Genomic DNA, 17,600 nt, shown 5'->3' on the forward strand with positions numbered 1-17,600 from the left:
TTTAAATTAGATCTTACTTTTTCCCAACATAAAGCCAATTATGGTGGTTGCCACTAATTGTCAACTAAACGAACAATTACAGATTCAATTTAATTAACGTGGCAGTAGGCTATTATATTAAATTAAATATCCGGCCGTTGATACTCAATTAATAAAATACCCATGAACAATTAATCCAGGAAACGCACGAATAGTAACGAATTGAAAGAAATAATAAAAATTCGATCTCACATATGTTGGGGAACGCGCCTTCGTGTTGACCTTTGGATAAAGAAGAAACTTAGCCGCTCCTTATCGTGTTACTCTCGTGTGATTTAATTAATTCCATCCACGTAATTGTCAAAGAATTGGGAAAAATAAAGTAACGTCGAAAGCAAAAGGAATAGTCATGATTATCTCTCGGTCTGTGTTCATACTGAAGCAAAAAGTAAAAGAAAAGCACTAGAGGAAGTCGGCTGCAAACAAGACCCAAAGCCGCGAGTAAAATTGTCTGACAGGAAGAAACAAAGGCTAATCTCTTAAGTTCGCGTGATTCTGGCTTTCCTTTGTTCACCGCCGAAAAGAAGAGAAAAAGTCTGATCGTAAAAAGAAGCTAAAAGCTAATCTAATTGATTAGACGTGAATCTGGCTTTCCTTTTTATATCTTCCAAGTAGCCGCCGCCAGCAGAAGCAAAGAAACGTCAGGGAGCAAGATTTTGTCTAGGGGTTTTAATCCCACGTATCTCTGCGGTTCACGTGGACCTGATTTCCTAATTGGTCTTGCTGCTACCAATTCTGCGGGTCCAGCTTTTAGGTATTCTTCTACAATTTCTGACATGAGCATGCTCTGAGATGAAAAGTTTTCTGGAAAATCTCCGCAAAATACCACGTGTAACACCAATCAGTTGCAATTTACACAAATATGAAATATAAGCAAAATCTCAATACTTAGCACAGTAAGTAACCAACATTATGACCAAATAACATCGCAAATGGTGCCCAATAATTGCTCTATCAGCTGACATGTCCCTTAAAATTGAATTTGAAATCATGAACCAAACACCTTTTGATTTATAGATTGAACTCTAACATATCAAATATTGATAATATCATGTTTTACCAAAATTATTGTATATTCATGATTCTATTGCATATAAACCACAATCACTACAATTTTTTATAAACAAAGAATACAATTAAGTTAGAAAAATAAACATACATGTAATTTGAATTCTTTATATTATGTTAATTCTATTTTTTATCAATAATGGAGTATAAATAATCCACCATGTAAAGTTTTTTTAGCTTGTAAATTCTGACAATTGGAATTTTATAAATAGAGATAGTTAGAGTTTTTCTATTTTCCTTTTCTTTTATTCATATTTCTAGCACAATCCAATGCGAAGCCAAAGCAACAAGTCTATTTTTTTCCATATGAGCACAATATTTTTGGTTTTAGTATTAGTTTTTTTGGTGATCATGGAATTGGAATGAGAATTGTAGCTAATTAACAGTTTTGATATTAATTTTTTGTATATTGCAGTGTTTTTTTTTAATTGACAACTTTTAATCCATAAACGCTATCATTATTATCAATTATTGGAATGCACTAAATCTTTCTAATTACAATTGTCACCATAAGTGAAATTTACTTAATTTTAAAGCTTTTCATTTCATAACAGCTTCCATTGTTCACTAATATTGCAATACAATAAATATATGTAATCACTAGAAAAAATAAGGGTATTTTGGGCATCATTAAAATTAATTTGGATATCTTTTTCATTTTATCATTCTTCATTTAATGTTTACTCTTATTATAATTCTTCATTCTTATTCTAGCTTGATGGATGGATTTGGTTTGTTCAAACCAATACAAATAAAGCATTACTAATTATTGTCACTAACAATGTTTGTCTTCCCTTAGATATCAGTGATTTGGATGTTGTTTTTGGTATTATTTGAATTGTATTTTAACTTTTAATTCATTTGCTATTTACTTTATGTCATTTTATAAATATTTTTCAATTTTTTTGGTTCTTCTTGTTTTGATTGATTGCTATTAATGATAATTGTGGTTTGTATGATACTATTTCAGATTTCTTTTTTTTTTTTTTCAGTTTAATACTGCTATTTCAGTTATAAAGGTGTCATCAGTTTTTGTATATTGGAATTCCATTGGGTGCAACATGAAAAATTCTTCATATTAGTAAAAAGTGCATAATTGTAAAATTTGCTCATGATATTTGTATAAAGATATATAGATAATAAGGGTTCTTTTCTCATTGTATGTTTCTCCATTTTCTAGAGAGTATTTATTTTTTGACATTGACTTTTTTTTTTTTACAATCTCAACTAATGACTAATGAGAAATTTTTCATACTTCAATTAAGAAATTTTGATACGTATAATAATTGGAGATGGAGTCCAATGGTAAGTAAATAGTTTTTAATTAGCAATTTTTAATTATAATTATCAATACTATTAAGATGTAATCAATTGGAGTGTTTTATTTCTTTTAATTAGTGCCACATTAAAATGCAATAATTCTGATTAAAAGACATGAGGATAATTTAGGAATAACAAAAACTAAAATAAAAATGTACTTGCACAAGACAATGCTTTAGTAACAACAGTTATGGTAACGAAATAATTTTTTACCCGATATAATAGGTGGTTGCGCTTTTAGCGACCATTTGATTACTTGATATGCCTATCCACCTAAATAGGATAATATTTAAAAATAAAAAAGTAAGTTGTCCATCTAAAATAATAAATTAACAGTAATAAATTAGTAACTTTTATACTTCAAAAGGTAAATTAAAATAAATATTAAACTTACTTTTTAAATAAATAAATTACTACTTTGTATCCCAAACTTACTTTTTAGAGAGTAAGTTTAATTCAAGTAATAATAAGTTTTTATACATCAATAGTAATTCTTACTAATAACATGGTAAATTTGATTAATAATCAAAACTTACTGATTTATGGGACATATGTACTATTTTACTTTAAAACATATATCAAACTAGTATTAGGAAATTTATTTGAAATAACGATACGATGTTTTATTAATGATTAATTCTTAGTACCTTAGTTAGTAAGTACTCATAATATACCTGTATAATACATGATTATAGGTATAATTAATTTTTTTTATTTATATATTTTAAAATACTATGAAAAATAGTTTGACTTTTCAACATAATCTCGTAAAATATGCAATAAAATTTTGTTTCTAGCCTTTTCAACGTTTCTAGCCTTCTCCCGTTGTCCTCTTTTTTTTTTTTTTTTTTTTAGTTTTAATCTATCATATATAAATTCTTTTTGCCGATAGAGGGATCAAATGGTTATAAAATAGTTCATTTGTCGGTATATTGTTAAAGAAAAATCTATTTATGATATATTTTACTAAATTCTTTTTGCTGATAGAGGGATCAAATGGTTATAAAATAGTTAATTTGTTAGTAGATTGAAAGAATTAGAAGTATGATTCTTACTTTTCAATTGACTGTTTCTTGCATTAATTGCTTCTTCATGAATCTTACTTATTATCATTTTTGATGTATTTGCTTTTGCTCATGGTTGTTTAAGTAACAAAAATGTTTTTTTTTTGCTACATCGTTATTGATTGAGTGTGTGTGTGTGCGCGCACTGTAAACCAACAAAATTTGGTGAATTGTGAGCACACCAATATTTTTTTTTTGGTCACAACGATAACATTTTTATAAACCTAATCTATCATATTCTACAAGAAAGGGGAGTCCAAAAAGACTATATAAGGGGTGAGCACGTATACAAATCTGCTTAGTCCAAAGGAGTATTCTAGTACCAGTTTTAGATTTTTTTTTTCACTGCAGGTGGGGTTCAAACTCTCGATCCACAGTTTAAAGAGGGACTTAATCCTTTTTTTAGACAGAATTATATTAAGGTGTGCAGAAGGACTTAGGACACCAATATATTAAGGTGGATTTTTAAATAGAATTATCTTCTTCCCTTTTGTTTTAGACCAATAAGGTTTTTCTGACAGAATGTTTAAGTGCCTAATATTAAGGTGAATTTGGTGAATTGTGAGCACACCAATATATTAAGGTGGCTTTTTAGATAGAATTACCTTCTTCCCTTTTGTTTTAAATCAATGAGGTTTTAAACTAATAAGATTTTTTTATTGTTTTAGAAACATAACATAATATCTAATTTCAAGGGATAATTTTAGAAATCTCCCCTGAGGTTTCTGAGACATACATTGACCTCCCTTGAGATTTTAAAAATTACACTAACATCCCTTAAACTTAAGTTTTTGGTAACAAAATCAATCTAATTAAAAAAAATGTACTATTAAAAAAGTATTTTTAAGGAGTGAGATGATAATTTTCTTCCATATATGTCATTTTCTAATTGTCCTCAAGTTGTATTAGTAAAGAATAAAATAATTAATAAAAGTCAGGAGTTATATGTAAAATTTGAAAAGATGCAACAACTATAACCTGAAGCAACAATGGTCTTTGCACATAGCTAGTGCAAATTGTAATGGCTATATTTTTTTGTCATTTGCAACTAAATATAAAAGACACAACTAACTCTATAAAACCATTAAATTATTTGTATAAGCATCTCAATTTGGGTAAAAAATTAATCTTTTTATTGTAGTTGACAAGGTGAAAGTAAAAGTATTGGTGCAAAAAACATATATGTCTTAATTAACAAATCAGCAACAAAAAGCATGAATAGTTTTGTCTTGATATAAGATTCAACAAAATAAACCTGTCAAAAAATTCTTCTATTTCTCTTGCTAATAAGATTTATTTGTGCAGGTTATATAAGATTGTCTATCTTGATCATTCAATTAATAACAGTCACAAAAATAGCGACATCTGATAGTGAGACAATTGTGCATTTTATTTGAGGGTATTTGGTCTTAACTTTGGCCACTTATTATGCAAAGTAATGGGTTTCTGCTCATAATTGGTATTTGTATCAGTTGCAGGCGATTGGTGTCCAAAGTGGTGAAAAGAGGCCAATTTCCAGAAGACTATTCACTCCAGGGTGTGCCCACGTTAGAAACCGCAGGGTTACATCCAAAAGACGGACCGCGGGACTTATCTCTGGAAGCTCGCCACTATTTTCAATAGATATGTTTTAAAGCTGTGTGGGATTTAGGAAACATCTTCAGATAATACCTTTGGCAACAACTCAAGGAGGAAAATAAGAAAGTTATCCTTTATGGAAACAAACTCTCGATTGGCAAAAAGGAGGCGGCAGCGAAACTATAAATAGGACAGCAATAGACTAGGGTCTGGGATCTTTTATCTTTTCTTCCCTTCTTAAAGTGAGTTAGAGATTGGCAGCTGTATTCTTTACTTTTTCATCAGTAAAATTACATTAAAACTTGGGATTGCGTCATCGTCATGAGGCGAGGCTAAGTTTCTTTATCTAGTTGAGGAATAATTAAGGCCTGGTGCACAAACAATTGTGAAATTATTTTAATTATTTTGCTTTATTTTAAATTCTGCGTTCATGGGTATTTAATTATTCTTTGTTTTAATAGCCTATTATTGTTTGGATTTATTGGACCAATGTGGCTAGTTGTTCAATTGTCTGAATAGTATACTGCCAATTAGGACAAGGGTGCGTATCACTTGATTGTCTTAAATTAGTGGTAAACGGTTTCATTGTCTCGCAAGCAGTCTAATCTGGGTCGTAGGAATAGTTAATCTAGTTTAAATGAACCCGCATATGCGTTGGTTAACTAGAATTGGGTCTCTCTAATTTCTAAAGTTGTGAATAGATTAAATCCTCCGAGCGTCTCTGGGGTTATCTATTTTACAAGAGAGTAATTTAAGAGTCTTTCTAGACTACCGTAAAATTAAGGAGAGATTGGGAGTTTGGCGGTTGTCAAATTGTTAGAACCAATTTATTTGTGAGCGTGTGAATTATTCTTGGTATCTATGTTTAATTGCGTGAATCGGTGCCGAAATGATTTCCTTAACTAGGTTGTGTCAATTAACTGTTTATTATATTCTTTAGTTACTGCACTTTCTTGTGATTGGAAATTCAGTACTTTTACATCTTTAATTTGTTTTTTTTTGTCTTCCTTTCTAAAACCTCTCAAATTCTTTGTGTGTGATAAATCTACCAGTTCCCTGAGGAGACGACCATACTCACCATTATACTCGTTTAGTTTTGGGAATACGTCTTGATATAAATCTTATTTTTTGTAGTTTGACAGCCACCAAATTTTGGCGCTGTTGCTGGGGACCTGATGTTTGATTTATTGCACAAGTTTTGTTTAGCCCATGTTTTATGCCTCGATCTTCCCGTACAAGAATACTCGAATTTGACCCAGAAATCGAGAAAACAGCAAGGAAGTTGACGAAGGAGACTAAGTTGCAAAAGCAACACGCTTCAGCAGCACTAACTCCAGGAGTTGAACAAAATTTTCACTTTGGTAATTCATCCGTTGAATTGGAAACAGACTTGCCTGGACCCAACGAAACAATGGCAGCTCAAAGGACTTTGAGGGAGTTGGCAACCCCGAATGTTAACCAATAGCCTCTGTGCATCACGTATCCTGACACTGAGGAGGCTTTTGAACTAAAATCTGGTTTGATTCATTTATTGTCTACTTTTTGTAGTGTTGCAGGTGAGGACCCACACAAGCATTTAAAGGAATTTCATATAGTTTGTTCAACCATGAAACCTCAGGGTGTTACGGAAGAACAAATCAAGTTGCGTGCTTTTCCTTTCTCCTTAGCAGACATGGCAAAGGACTAGCTGTTCTATTTGCCATCAAGGGTCCATCACTACTTGGAAGGACTAAAATGGCAGTTCCTTGAGAAATTCTTCCTAGCCTCCAGGGTCGCCAACATCAGAAAGGAAATATGTGGAGTTAGGCAGGCCAATGAAGAAATTCTCTACGAATATTGGGAGCAATTCAAACAGCTGTGTGCTAGCTGTCTGGACTATCAGATCCCTGTCCAATTGCTCATCCAGTATTTTTATGAGGGACTGTTACCCATGGATAGAAGCACGATAGATGCAGCTAGTGGCGGTGCTTTGGTAAATAAGATGACAGATGAAATCAAACTGTTGATCTCGAATATGGCTAAGAACTCTCAACAGTTTGGAGTCAGATCTGAGGGAGTGACTAGAATGGTCAATGAGGTAAATCATTCTGACCTTGCAAATAGATTAACTGAGATTACTACCTTGGTTCGTCAAATGGCTATAGGACAAGTACAGGCAGTTAAAGCATATGGGATATGTGCTGCCCCTGAACACACGACCGATATGTGCCCAACCTTTCAAGAAGACCCCCACGAGTAAGCCAGCGCCATGGGAGGTTGGACCACCCCAATGGAGAAATGACCCGTATGTACTCACATACAATCCAGGGTGGCGGAACCACCCCAACTTCAACTACGCTCCGAAACCCTCGGGTTTTCAACAACCATTCCAACAGTGGCCACCAGTACAACAACCATTCACGTCTAATGCAGGTATGTCCCTTGAAGATATGCTTAAATCACTAGCTGATAGCACTTGTAAAATGCGGCAGGACTCATAGAGATTTTAACAAGAGACTCGCACCAGCATTAGGAATTTGGAGGCGCAAATGTCACAACTGGCGTCTTCAATGAGCAACCTTGAGAGTGGTAAAGGGAAGCTACCATCTCAGGTAATTTCCAATCCAAAGGAGAATGTGAGTGCAATTACTTTGAGAAGTGGCAAAGAATTGCAAGAGTATCTAAACATGATCTTGAAGAGCAAGTTGAGGAAGAAATAATGAAATCTCCAACTCAATCCATTCTAAGGAAAGAGCCCAGAGATGAACCCCCAATAGTCGTGACACTTCCTCCTCCATTTTCCAATTGATGTGCAAAATCCAAGAAAGAGGAGCAAGAGCAAAAAGTTTTTGACATTTTTTGCAAAGTTGAGTTGAAGGGCTTTGAAAAGATTTATATAGGAGAAAATGTTTCAGCGGTCCTACAACAGAAATTGCTTTATAAACATAAGGATCCAGGTATGTTTACTGTTCCTTGCAAAATAGGAAATTTTAAGGTCTAAAAAGCATTGATAGATTCAGGAGTTGCAATAAATATTATGCCTCGTTCCATTTATAATTCTCTAAATCTTGGATCATTAAAAGAAACGAGTGTCATTATGCAACTTGCTGATATGTCTAATGCATATCCAGATGGGGTATTGGAGGATATTCCAGTTCAAGTTGATAAATTGGTTTTTCCTGCAGATTTTTATGTGTTAGATATGGATGATGATTTTTTTGTTTCACCCCTAATTTTGTTAGGTAGGCCATTTTTAATGACATCTAAAACAAAAATGGATGTTTATTCAGGAACCTTGACAATGGAATTTGATGGTGAAATAATAAAATTCAATATTTGTGATGCCATTAAATGTTCCAGTGAGGCACATTCTGTTTTTGTTATAGATATAATTGACCCTTTCATGCAGCAAAAGTTTGAATTAAATGGTAGAGATGCGTTAAAAGTTGTAATCAATTACAATTTTGATTCGCACGAGATGTCAAGAGTTGCAAAGAAATTTGAGTTACATCCAGATTGAGCACGTGGTATTGTCTAGCCAAAGACGTTAAAGAAAGGTGCTACTTAGGATGCAACCCAAGAGTTTCAATTTTTAGTCATTTTTTATATTTTTATTTCATATTTTTGTGTTCAAGATCAGGTTGTTTTGGATTTTTATTGATAGAAAATCTTTATTGTAGGTCCTGGGTGTGTTCTGTGACGTTTTACTGGGGTTAGAGTTTGATGAACAGAAGACGATGGGTTCCAAGGCGTGTCCACGCCTTACAGAGAATCTCATAGGTGCCGTTACAAAGAATGGGCAGACGACTTACGTTTCAACCATTGCAAGAAAGAAAAAAAAAGAGCCTTGAAAGTCCACTCTTCCATTCAGATGCAATAACTGGCAGCCTTCTTTGCCCATGTTGGTTTTCAGCCGTCTCGTCCTTCTCCCCTTTAGTGCTATCGTGCCCTCGTTGGCCTTTAGGGAAGTTCTTATTCCAGTCATTTTGCTTACTGTTTTTCTTTGCTCCATTGAGGATAATATAGATTTATGATGTGAGGGGAGTAGTTCTAGCTCTTTTTGTTTGTTAGCTCTTTAGTTCTAGCTCTTTTTGGTTTGATAAAAAGAAAGAAAAAAAGAGGAAACAAAAAATCCAAAAATATGTATTTGATGAATTCGTTTGGCTGCAGTTGAAAATTGTTAGAACTTGATGCTATGATAATGATTGCAATTACTCTACAAGCACGAGCAGTATGATTATGTGGTTAAATGTTTCGTCTTCTTAATAATGAAATTGAATGATGAATTTTGCATGACTTGGCAATTAGTAGTCATTTTGTGAGCTGTTGAGCCAATGAGCGTTGCATTGATAACTACTCTGTTTTCTTTTATTGAGTGATATCACACATGATTTGATTGTTCTAGAACTTGCTTTGTTATACATATCAAGATCATATTCTTGAATTTGATACATTAAAATGATAAAGGCACTTAGGTTAACCATTTTGGACTTTCTAAAGACCAACCTTAATCAGATCTCCCCTAATTGACCATGGTTGAGCTTAGACATTTTCTTTGTTTAATAACCCATTTTGTCACCCTTAACCCCATTGTGCCCTTTTTGTTTTTACCCCGTATCAAAGGAATGCCTTGATTTCAGTGCATGATGATTTCGAATTGTGTTGAAAAGGGGATGATTGAAGTTAGCGAATGTACCTATAGCCCATTGTGATTGTGCGTATTTGAACAAAAAAAAAAGAGAAGAAGAAAGAAGGGGGGAAAAGAGAAGAAGAGGAGTACACCAAGAAAAGAAAAAGAAAAGAAAAAAGAAAGAAAAAAAGAAAAAAGAAAAAACAAAGAAACAAGAAAAAAAAGAAGAGTTACAAAGTGCTGTTATCAATATGTGCGATGTTGAGATAGTGGGGTGAAACCTTTGGTTTTGGTTGTGCTTGCACTTGCTAATTTTTTAGAAAATTTATGAGTTTGTTTTGGAAAGATCATTGGAATGAAGAAGGAAATTGAAATTTATGTAGTGGGTCGATGGTATTGCCTTTGACATAATGAGTCTAAATTACCCGCTTGATCCAATCCGTACCTGAACTCCATTACAACCCTCATCAAAACCCTTTGATTTTTGCATTACATTCGGTTTCAGTGGTGGCGATGTGATATATTAGCAAACATATGGTAACATCATTTTATCGTGTGGTGAGTATGACCCCTTTGTGTTTTGTGTCGGAGTGGTGAGCAGTCATATACCATTCTATAAGAGAGGGTTAAGTCTTGAAATTTCTGAATTTGATGACATTGTTAGGAGAATAGGACACTTGTGCTCGCATGTTGGACTGCTGCATGTGTGTAGCTGTAATTGTATCTCTGAGTTTTGAGATGCTTGAGGACAAGCATTGTCTTGGTGTGGGGGGATTTGATAGTGAGACAATTGTGCATTTTATTTAAGGGTATTTGGTCTTAATTTTGGCTACTTATTATGCAAAGTAATGGGTTTCTGTTCATAATTGGTATTTGTATCAGTTGCAGGCGATTGGTGTCCAAAATGGTGAAAAGAGGCCAATTTCCAGAAGACTATTCACTCCAGGGTGTGCCCACGTCAGAAACCACAGGGTTACATCCAAAAGACAGACCGCGGGACTTATCTCTAGAAGCTCGCCACTATTTTCAAGAGATATGTTTTAAAGCTGCGTGGGATTAGGAAACGTCTTCAGAGCATACCTTTGACAACAACTCAAGGAGGAAAATAAGGAAGTTATCCTTTATGGAAACAAACTCTCGATTGGCAAAAAGGAGGCGGCGGCGAAACTATAAATAGGACAGCAATAGATTAGGGTCTGGGATCTTTTATCTTTTCTTCCTTTCTTAATGTGAGTTAGAGATTGGCGGCAGTATTCTTTACTTTTTCATCAGTAAAATTACGTTAAAGCTTGGGATTGTGTCGTCGTCATGAGGCGAGGTTAAGTTCTTTTATCTAGTTGAGAAATAATCAAGGTCCGGTGCACAAACAATTGTGAGATCGTTTTAATTGTTTTGCTCTATTTTAAATTCTGCGTTCATTGGTATTTAATTATTCTTTGTTTTAATAGCCTATTATTGTTTGAATTGATTGGATCAATATGACCAGTTGTTCAATTTTCTGAATAGTATACTGCCAATTAGGACAAGGGTGCGTATCATTTGATTGTCTTAAATTAGTGGTAAATGACACAATTTCATTGTCTCGCAATCAGTCTAATCTGGATCGTAGGAATAGTTAATCTAGTTTAAATGAACCCGCATGTGCGTTTGTTAACTAGAATTAGGTCTCTCTAATTCCTAAAATTGTGAATAGATTAAATCTTTCGAGCGTCTCTGGGGTTATCTATTTTACAAGGGAGTAGTTGAAGAGCGTCTCTGGACTACCATAAAATTAAGGAGAGATTGGTAGTTTGGCGGTTGCTAAATTGTTAGAATTAATTTATTTGCGAGCGTGTGAATTATTCTTGATATCTATGATCAATTGTATGAACCGGTGTCGAAATTATATCCTTGACTAGGTTGTGTCAAATAATTGTTTATTATATTCTTCAGTTACTGCACTTTCTTGCGATTGAAAATTCAGTACTCTTACATCTTTAATTTGTTTTTTTGTCTTCCTTTCTAAAACCCCCAAATTCTTTGTGTGTGATATATCTACCAGTTCCTTGAGAAGACGACCCTACTCACCACTATACTCGTTTAGTTTTGGGATTAGATTTTGATATAAATCTTATTTTTGGTAGTTTAACAGCCACCAACATCTTAGGATAGGAATTGACACCATTTTTTGATTGTAATTATGGTTGCTAATTTGAGATGAAATAATCATTATTTTGGTTTAATTAATTACTCTTATTTACTTAGTGCCCTAACCTTTTTGGTCAAATATCCACTTGTAATAATGCATAATGTATTAGGGCAAAGTAGTACTTTCACTCTATCTTATGTAAGTAATAGTGCCCAAATTTCTGACAAAGGAGGTTTGTATAATTTTTAAAACCTTAAGGGATGTCGGTGAAAATGCTAGAAACCTTAAGGAGAGGTTTCTGAAATCATCCCTAATTTTTTCTAGTTTACACCAATTGATAAATGACTAATTTACACTATATTTGAAAGATATTTTATATTATTTTTAGTCACTTTGGCAATATTGTAGGAAGAAAATAGATCATTTTGGCTATAATTAGTGTAAAATGCTCTTAAGTGATTAAATGAGATTGATGTCACTTTTTACTTGCATTTTGTCCATAATTTGTATAGGAGTTGGAAATATACTTTATTTGGATGAAAAAGGAAATTGACAGCTTTGACACATTTTCGTATTATGGCTATAACTTGAGCTACAATGATTGGATTGAGATGATTCTTGAGCCATTTTGAAGATAAGAGATAGATCTACTATTCATATGAAAACATCGAAATCCAGTTTGAGGGTTTTCTAGGTCAAAAGGCCGAATTACAGTAGCTAATTTTCTATAGTCGAAGCTGAGACAAGGCAGTGAGCAGTCAATGGTATTTCAATCATTTCTCGACCTACACAAATTCAAATGAGGTAATTCTTGATGCATTGGACTAACTTAAAGGGCTACAAGTTTCATGTTTTGGTCAAGAGTTAATTCAGCTTCCATCATTAAGAAGAATTTAGTTAAAGTTGAGATAGAATTGGAGCAACATTGAAGATTGGACAGAAATTGCAAAGAATGGCAAAGGAGAAATCCGGCCGAAAATCCGGCCGTATTCTGGCCGGATTCCGGTCAGAAAAGGCTGTTCCCTACTTGCACAACTTGTTTTCTTTTGCAATAATTCACAGCTATTGATGGACGTTGACAACCACTTTGTAGTTGCCAAAAAGGATGTTTGAAGCCTTATTTCTTGGCTAGAGGCCTCTATATATGGCCATGGACTTTCAAGATTAAAGAGAGCTTGGAGAGTACAGTAATACTACAAAAAATATAGTTCTTACATTTTTTTAGTATTAGGTTAGTATAGTATAGGATAGTTTAAATAGTAGTTCATCTTTTCTTGTTTATTAGCTAGATGAAGAAGAGGTTGGAGGATGAAGAAGGCAAGGAGATGAACTCATGTGACAAGGGTTACTTTTCCTTTCCAACTCTTTATCTTTTGTACTTGATTCTAAGTTTAATTAATATACAAGTTATGGGTTAATATCTTTTGTACTTAATTCTAAAGTTTATGCCTTGGGTTTGGTTGAACTTTCTATGATTGTTAGTGCTTATTATTTGGTTATTTGATGCTATTATTTTGAGCAAGTTATTTTGCACTTTAACTCTTTAAATCATGACTAACTTGGTACCATTAGTTGTGATTATCTAAAGGTGTTGTTTCTTCAATGAAAATTGAGATTTAGCACTAGTTCAAGAAGTGCTAAACCTAGGGAGTACACTCACGAGAGTAGAGGTGCACCTATGTGGCTTTAGCGATTCATTTCATGTAATTTCATAGATGAAATGAAATTGTAGCTAATTTTATAACCACGAGAGTAGGTATAGATTAGTCATAAGTATAGTTGATTCACTACGAAAGTAGGTTTCACATGCATAAAGAAATTACGCCATAACTAGCCAAGATAGTAGTACTCAATGATCCAAAGGTTGCACTTGCATGAGTAGCTAGAAATACCATAACCTAAGGAGCTTTCATTTGTTATTATCTTGCATAAGTTTAGCATAGTTTTATTTCTTTTAATTCATTGACCATCTAAATAATAGAGAAGTTTTAGTAGTGTCCGTAATTGTCCAATCTTTCTCGTGGGATCGACTCGATATATGCCCTAAACTACTAGTTGACATGTATACCTTGCAGTCAAAATGGGCATAAATTAGATTTAAATTTATACTTATAGCAAAAGCTCGTCACCAATCAATCTAAACAATGCTTAGTCTAAAATGATGAAGTAATGAAGTAATATTGTTAAGATTGCTAGATTGATTTATTTTGATAGTTGCCAATTTGTTTTAAAACGAAATGATCACATGTTTTAAAAATTTAAGAATAAGCAAATAAAGTTCAATAGGAACTTAGACATTATTGTGTCCATAATACATAACAAATTGTAAAGAAATTTGTAAATTTTTTTAGAAGAACTCATCAGAGAGTGAACTCTACTCCAATTTAAAAGTTTTCTTCCTTTTTAGGTTCTACTACTATTAACTTTGTATGACTACCTTATTTTATTAGTATTATTTTTTATTTTTGTCTGAACTAGTTTAGATAAGCCCCATATTTGTTGTAAAATTTTTGTAAGAACAATTTATGATCATTTGTACACAACTCAAATTAATTAACTTAATTGTCATTAATTTTTAAGTTGTGAAAGATTAAAAAACAAGTGTCTCCTATTTTACAATGATTTGTGATAGCTCAATGTTGTGAGGAATCGCATTGTTCTGGCATAAAAGGATAAAAATGCTTTTGTCTTAATTGTTAGTAAAAGATTAACAATGTGATTTTGAAAATCAATTTTGTCAAAAATAGCTTTCCTAGTATTGAAATCAATTTAATTGTGGAGATTACATTTTTACCTATATTAACAGGCAGAGAAAGCCCTTATTTATTAAACAAGTTTTACAAGAGTTTTGTACAATAAACAATGAATTAAATAAATTAATATATTCACCTTGTTAAAGAATTGTCTACTAAAAATTCCATGTACCTTTTATTAAAGTTAGTTTTTCATAAAAGTAAATTGGATACAATAACAATAAACTAGTTCATTGCGTGACTCCATACAATTAATGTAAACAAGGTAGCCCAAGTAAAACTGCCATTTATTTTCATAAAAAGTAAATTGATATTTTTCAACACTTAAAAGCTACCGAAAAGCTATTCTTTAACAGTCAATTTAAGTTGCATATTATACTATTCATATTTTGTTAAGTCATGAAATAGCATCATTTTGACTAAGTTTCCATACAAGAAAATTTTGATGAACCTTGCTAAAGTTGATTGGCATTATTATAATGCTACATGAAATATTTCTATAGTGTTCAAAAATATAAATGTGTAAAATATTGTCATGATTCATATAATGGCTTGTACAAACTAGTTTTTCACAATTAAAAACAACTAAATAGTAGGTTTCTTAATATTCACTTTTTAGTTTCAAAGTTAAATCTAAAATATAGTAGCATCTGTTTAAAAAAGAAAATTTTTGACTTTTCTAATTCAAATATATCTTCTAATGCATGGATGGGTAATATTTGATTACAAATATAGGATGCTTCTACATTTAACTATTATAGCCTAACCCTTGTAACTATGTGATAAAAGTGTAACTTGAGTTTGGACCAATAAAATCTAAAAATAGCCAAAAATTATTTTTGCGAGTTTATATTCCTGTTTTTAACTATATGCAAACTCATCCCAAGAATTTAGAAGAAAATATTGGTAAAGAACAAGTGTAACTATCATATATAAACATTTAATCTATTGCCACGCCAACATTAGACAATATTAGACAATCTGTCCGCCGGCTTGTTTGTCTCCTAGAAGTAATGAGACATGGCCTCAAAATACCGTCTATATTGCTGCAAATCTAGTAACTCCCTCTGCAACTGTCATGGGCACTGAACCTTCCCCTGAGTAATACGGACCAACATCAGTGAATCAGATTCCAAGTGCAACCTAACAAATCTCCGGGACACACCTAACCGCACACCAAAGAGCAGAGCCTTCATCTCCGCCTAAAGGCTAGTAGCCTCCCCAAACCAACATGAGAAGCCAAGCAGGAACCTCCCATCATAATCCCTGAACAATCCCCCATCGCCACTCCTCCCCGGGTTACCCCTTGAACAACCATCAGCATTCAATTTAACCACCGACTGATGCGGACCTTCCCAACAAATCTCCCATATGATAATCTTGCTCTGCAACCTAGCTATCATATCGAAAAAACTAATCTGTGAGTTATCAGGCAGTGATATCTCCCAAAATCGAAGACAGAACCATTTTCTCAGCTCCAAGAAAATCTGATCACAAACATGCATTACCAAGTCTAGCTTACCATTGAATATCCACAAATTTCGCATCTTCCATAAATTCCAGCAGATTAAAGATGGCAACGTGCGGAGAACAAAACCAAGGTAATTATTAAGAATAGGTTTAACTCATCAGCTCATCACCTTATATCTAACCGTGAAAGCTGCACTAAACCCGCCAATAAGATCTTCAAAGCAATCCCAAACCTGCTTAGTCACATTTCCCATACAGAAGACATGGTTAATAGTTTCTGGGGACGGGTTCAGACTACAACAAAAGCACCTGGAGAGGCTCAGAACCCCAAACCTGTGTAACACATCCATCAATGGAAATCTACCATACAGAAGGAAATTTTTGAGGGCAAGGCCCAACGCCACAAAGAAACAAACAGGCGGGAAACAGTACCTCCTTTGCTCACTATCTGATATGCCGATGACTTAGTAAACGCACCTGAATTAGTGGGGTCCCAAATCATGTCATCTGCTTGCGCCATAGTAGGGGGAGCTACCCCTATCACCTGCTATACTCTGCCCGCCGGTAGCACCCTATTTAAGCTCTGCAGATCCCACCTACCTTCCACGACAAAGTCTACAACCGAGCACTCCTAAAAGGATTCCACCTGCCTACATAGTGGCCCTGTCCCCACCCAATTGTCATGCCAAAAACTGGTAGATCCGCTATCCAACGACCATCGTATATGCTTCTCCGTTATCACTTGAGCATTCATTATCCTCTTCCAAGTGTGTGACTGCTCTGGGGAGAAATCTGAATAACACGGATGCACATCTGGACAATACTTCAAGTGCATGAACTCAACCCATAATGATCGTCGCTGCCTAAAATTTCACCATAATTTCAATGAAAAGGCATCTAATACATTCTGCAAAGACCGAACACCTACACCTCCCTCCTCGATAGGCTTACATAGCTGAATCCATTTAATCCAATAAAATCGCGAACCGAAATTAGAAGAACCTCATAAAAAATTGGCTAAAATTTGCTCCAATTTATCAAATATCCTTCTCGAAAGATTAGAGGCAGCAAAAATGTGGATCGGCATGGATGCCAGCACACTCCGTATCATCGCCAACTTCCCACCTACTGACAGCAGTTGCTCCTTCCATGATAAGACCCTACTTGCCACTGAAGTATAAATCGCAACAAAATAGCTCTTTTTTCGTCTACCCGAATATACTAGGCACCTTAAAAACGTCACCGGGAAGACCTGGGAACGAAACCCCGTGACTTGTGCCACTACCCGTTTCCTCAAATCCGACAATCTAGCATGGGTTAGAAAGCCACTTTTATAATAGTTTACCTTCTGTCCCGATATTGACGTATAGTCCTCCAACACCTTCATAACCAGCTGAAGCGATCTTTTCATGGCACTCGAGAAGATAATGATATTGTCTGCATAAGTTAGGTACGTGACAATCGGGCAATTCTGCGGGACTCGAAAAGGCACAAACCCCTGCCGTCCACTCAAGGAATTCAGATGACGGGAAAACACCTTAACACACAAAACCAAAAGGTCTGGTGAAATC

At 34.1% G+C, this 17,600-nt stretch overlaps 1 protein-coding gene across 1 annotated transcript; it reads left to right on the forward strand.

The window, feature by feature from the left end:
* Positions 1 to 7,597: 7,597 nt before the first annotated feature.
* Positions 7,598 to 8,568, forward strand: LOC140015994 (uncharacterized). Its single transcript, XM_072068836.1, has 3 exons — positions 7,598 to 7,660; positions 7,927 to 8,005; positions 8,180 to 8,568. Exons 1-3 carry the CDS (start codon positions 7,598 to 7,600, stop codon positions 8,566 to 8,568), a joined length of 531 nt encoding a protein of 176 aa, XP_071924937.1.
* Positions 8,569 to 17,600: the final 9,032 nt, after the last annotated feature.

Source organism: Coffea arabica, chromosome 10c (assembly GCF_036785885.1).
Source record: "Coffea arabica cultivar ET-39 chromosome 10c, Coffea Arabica ET-39 HiFi, whole genome shotgun sequence".
NCBI lineage: Eukaryota > Viridiplantae > Streptophyta > Magnoliopsida > Gentianales > Rubiaceae > Coffea > Coffea arabica.

Coding starts and splice junctions, on each gene's coding strand:
- LOC140015994 (XM_072068836.1), top strand. CDS start 7,598: ATGTCACAACTGGCGTCTTCAATGAGCAACCTTGAGAGTGGTAAAGGG. Junction 7,661..7,926: donor AAGGGAAGCTACCATCTCAG/GTAATTTCCAAT, acceptor GTTGAGTTGAAG/GGCTTTGAAAAGATTTATAT. Junction 8,006..8,179: donor TTATAAACATAAGGATCCAG/GTATGTTTACTG, acceptor ATGCATATCCAG/ATGGGGTATTGGAGGATATT.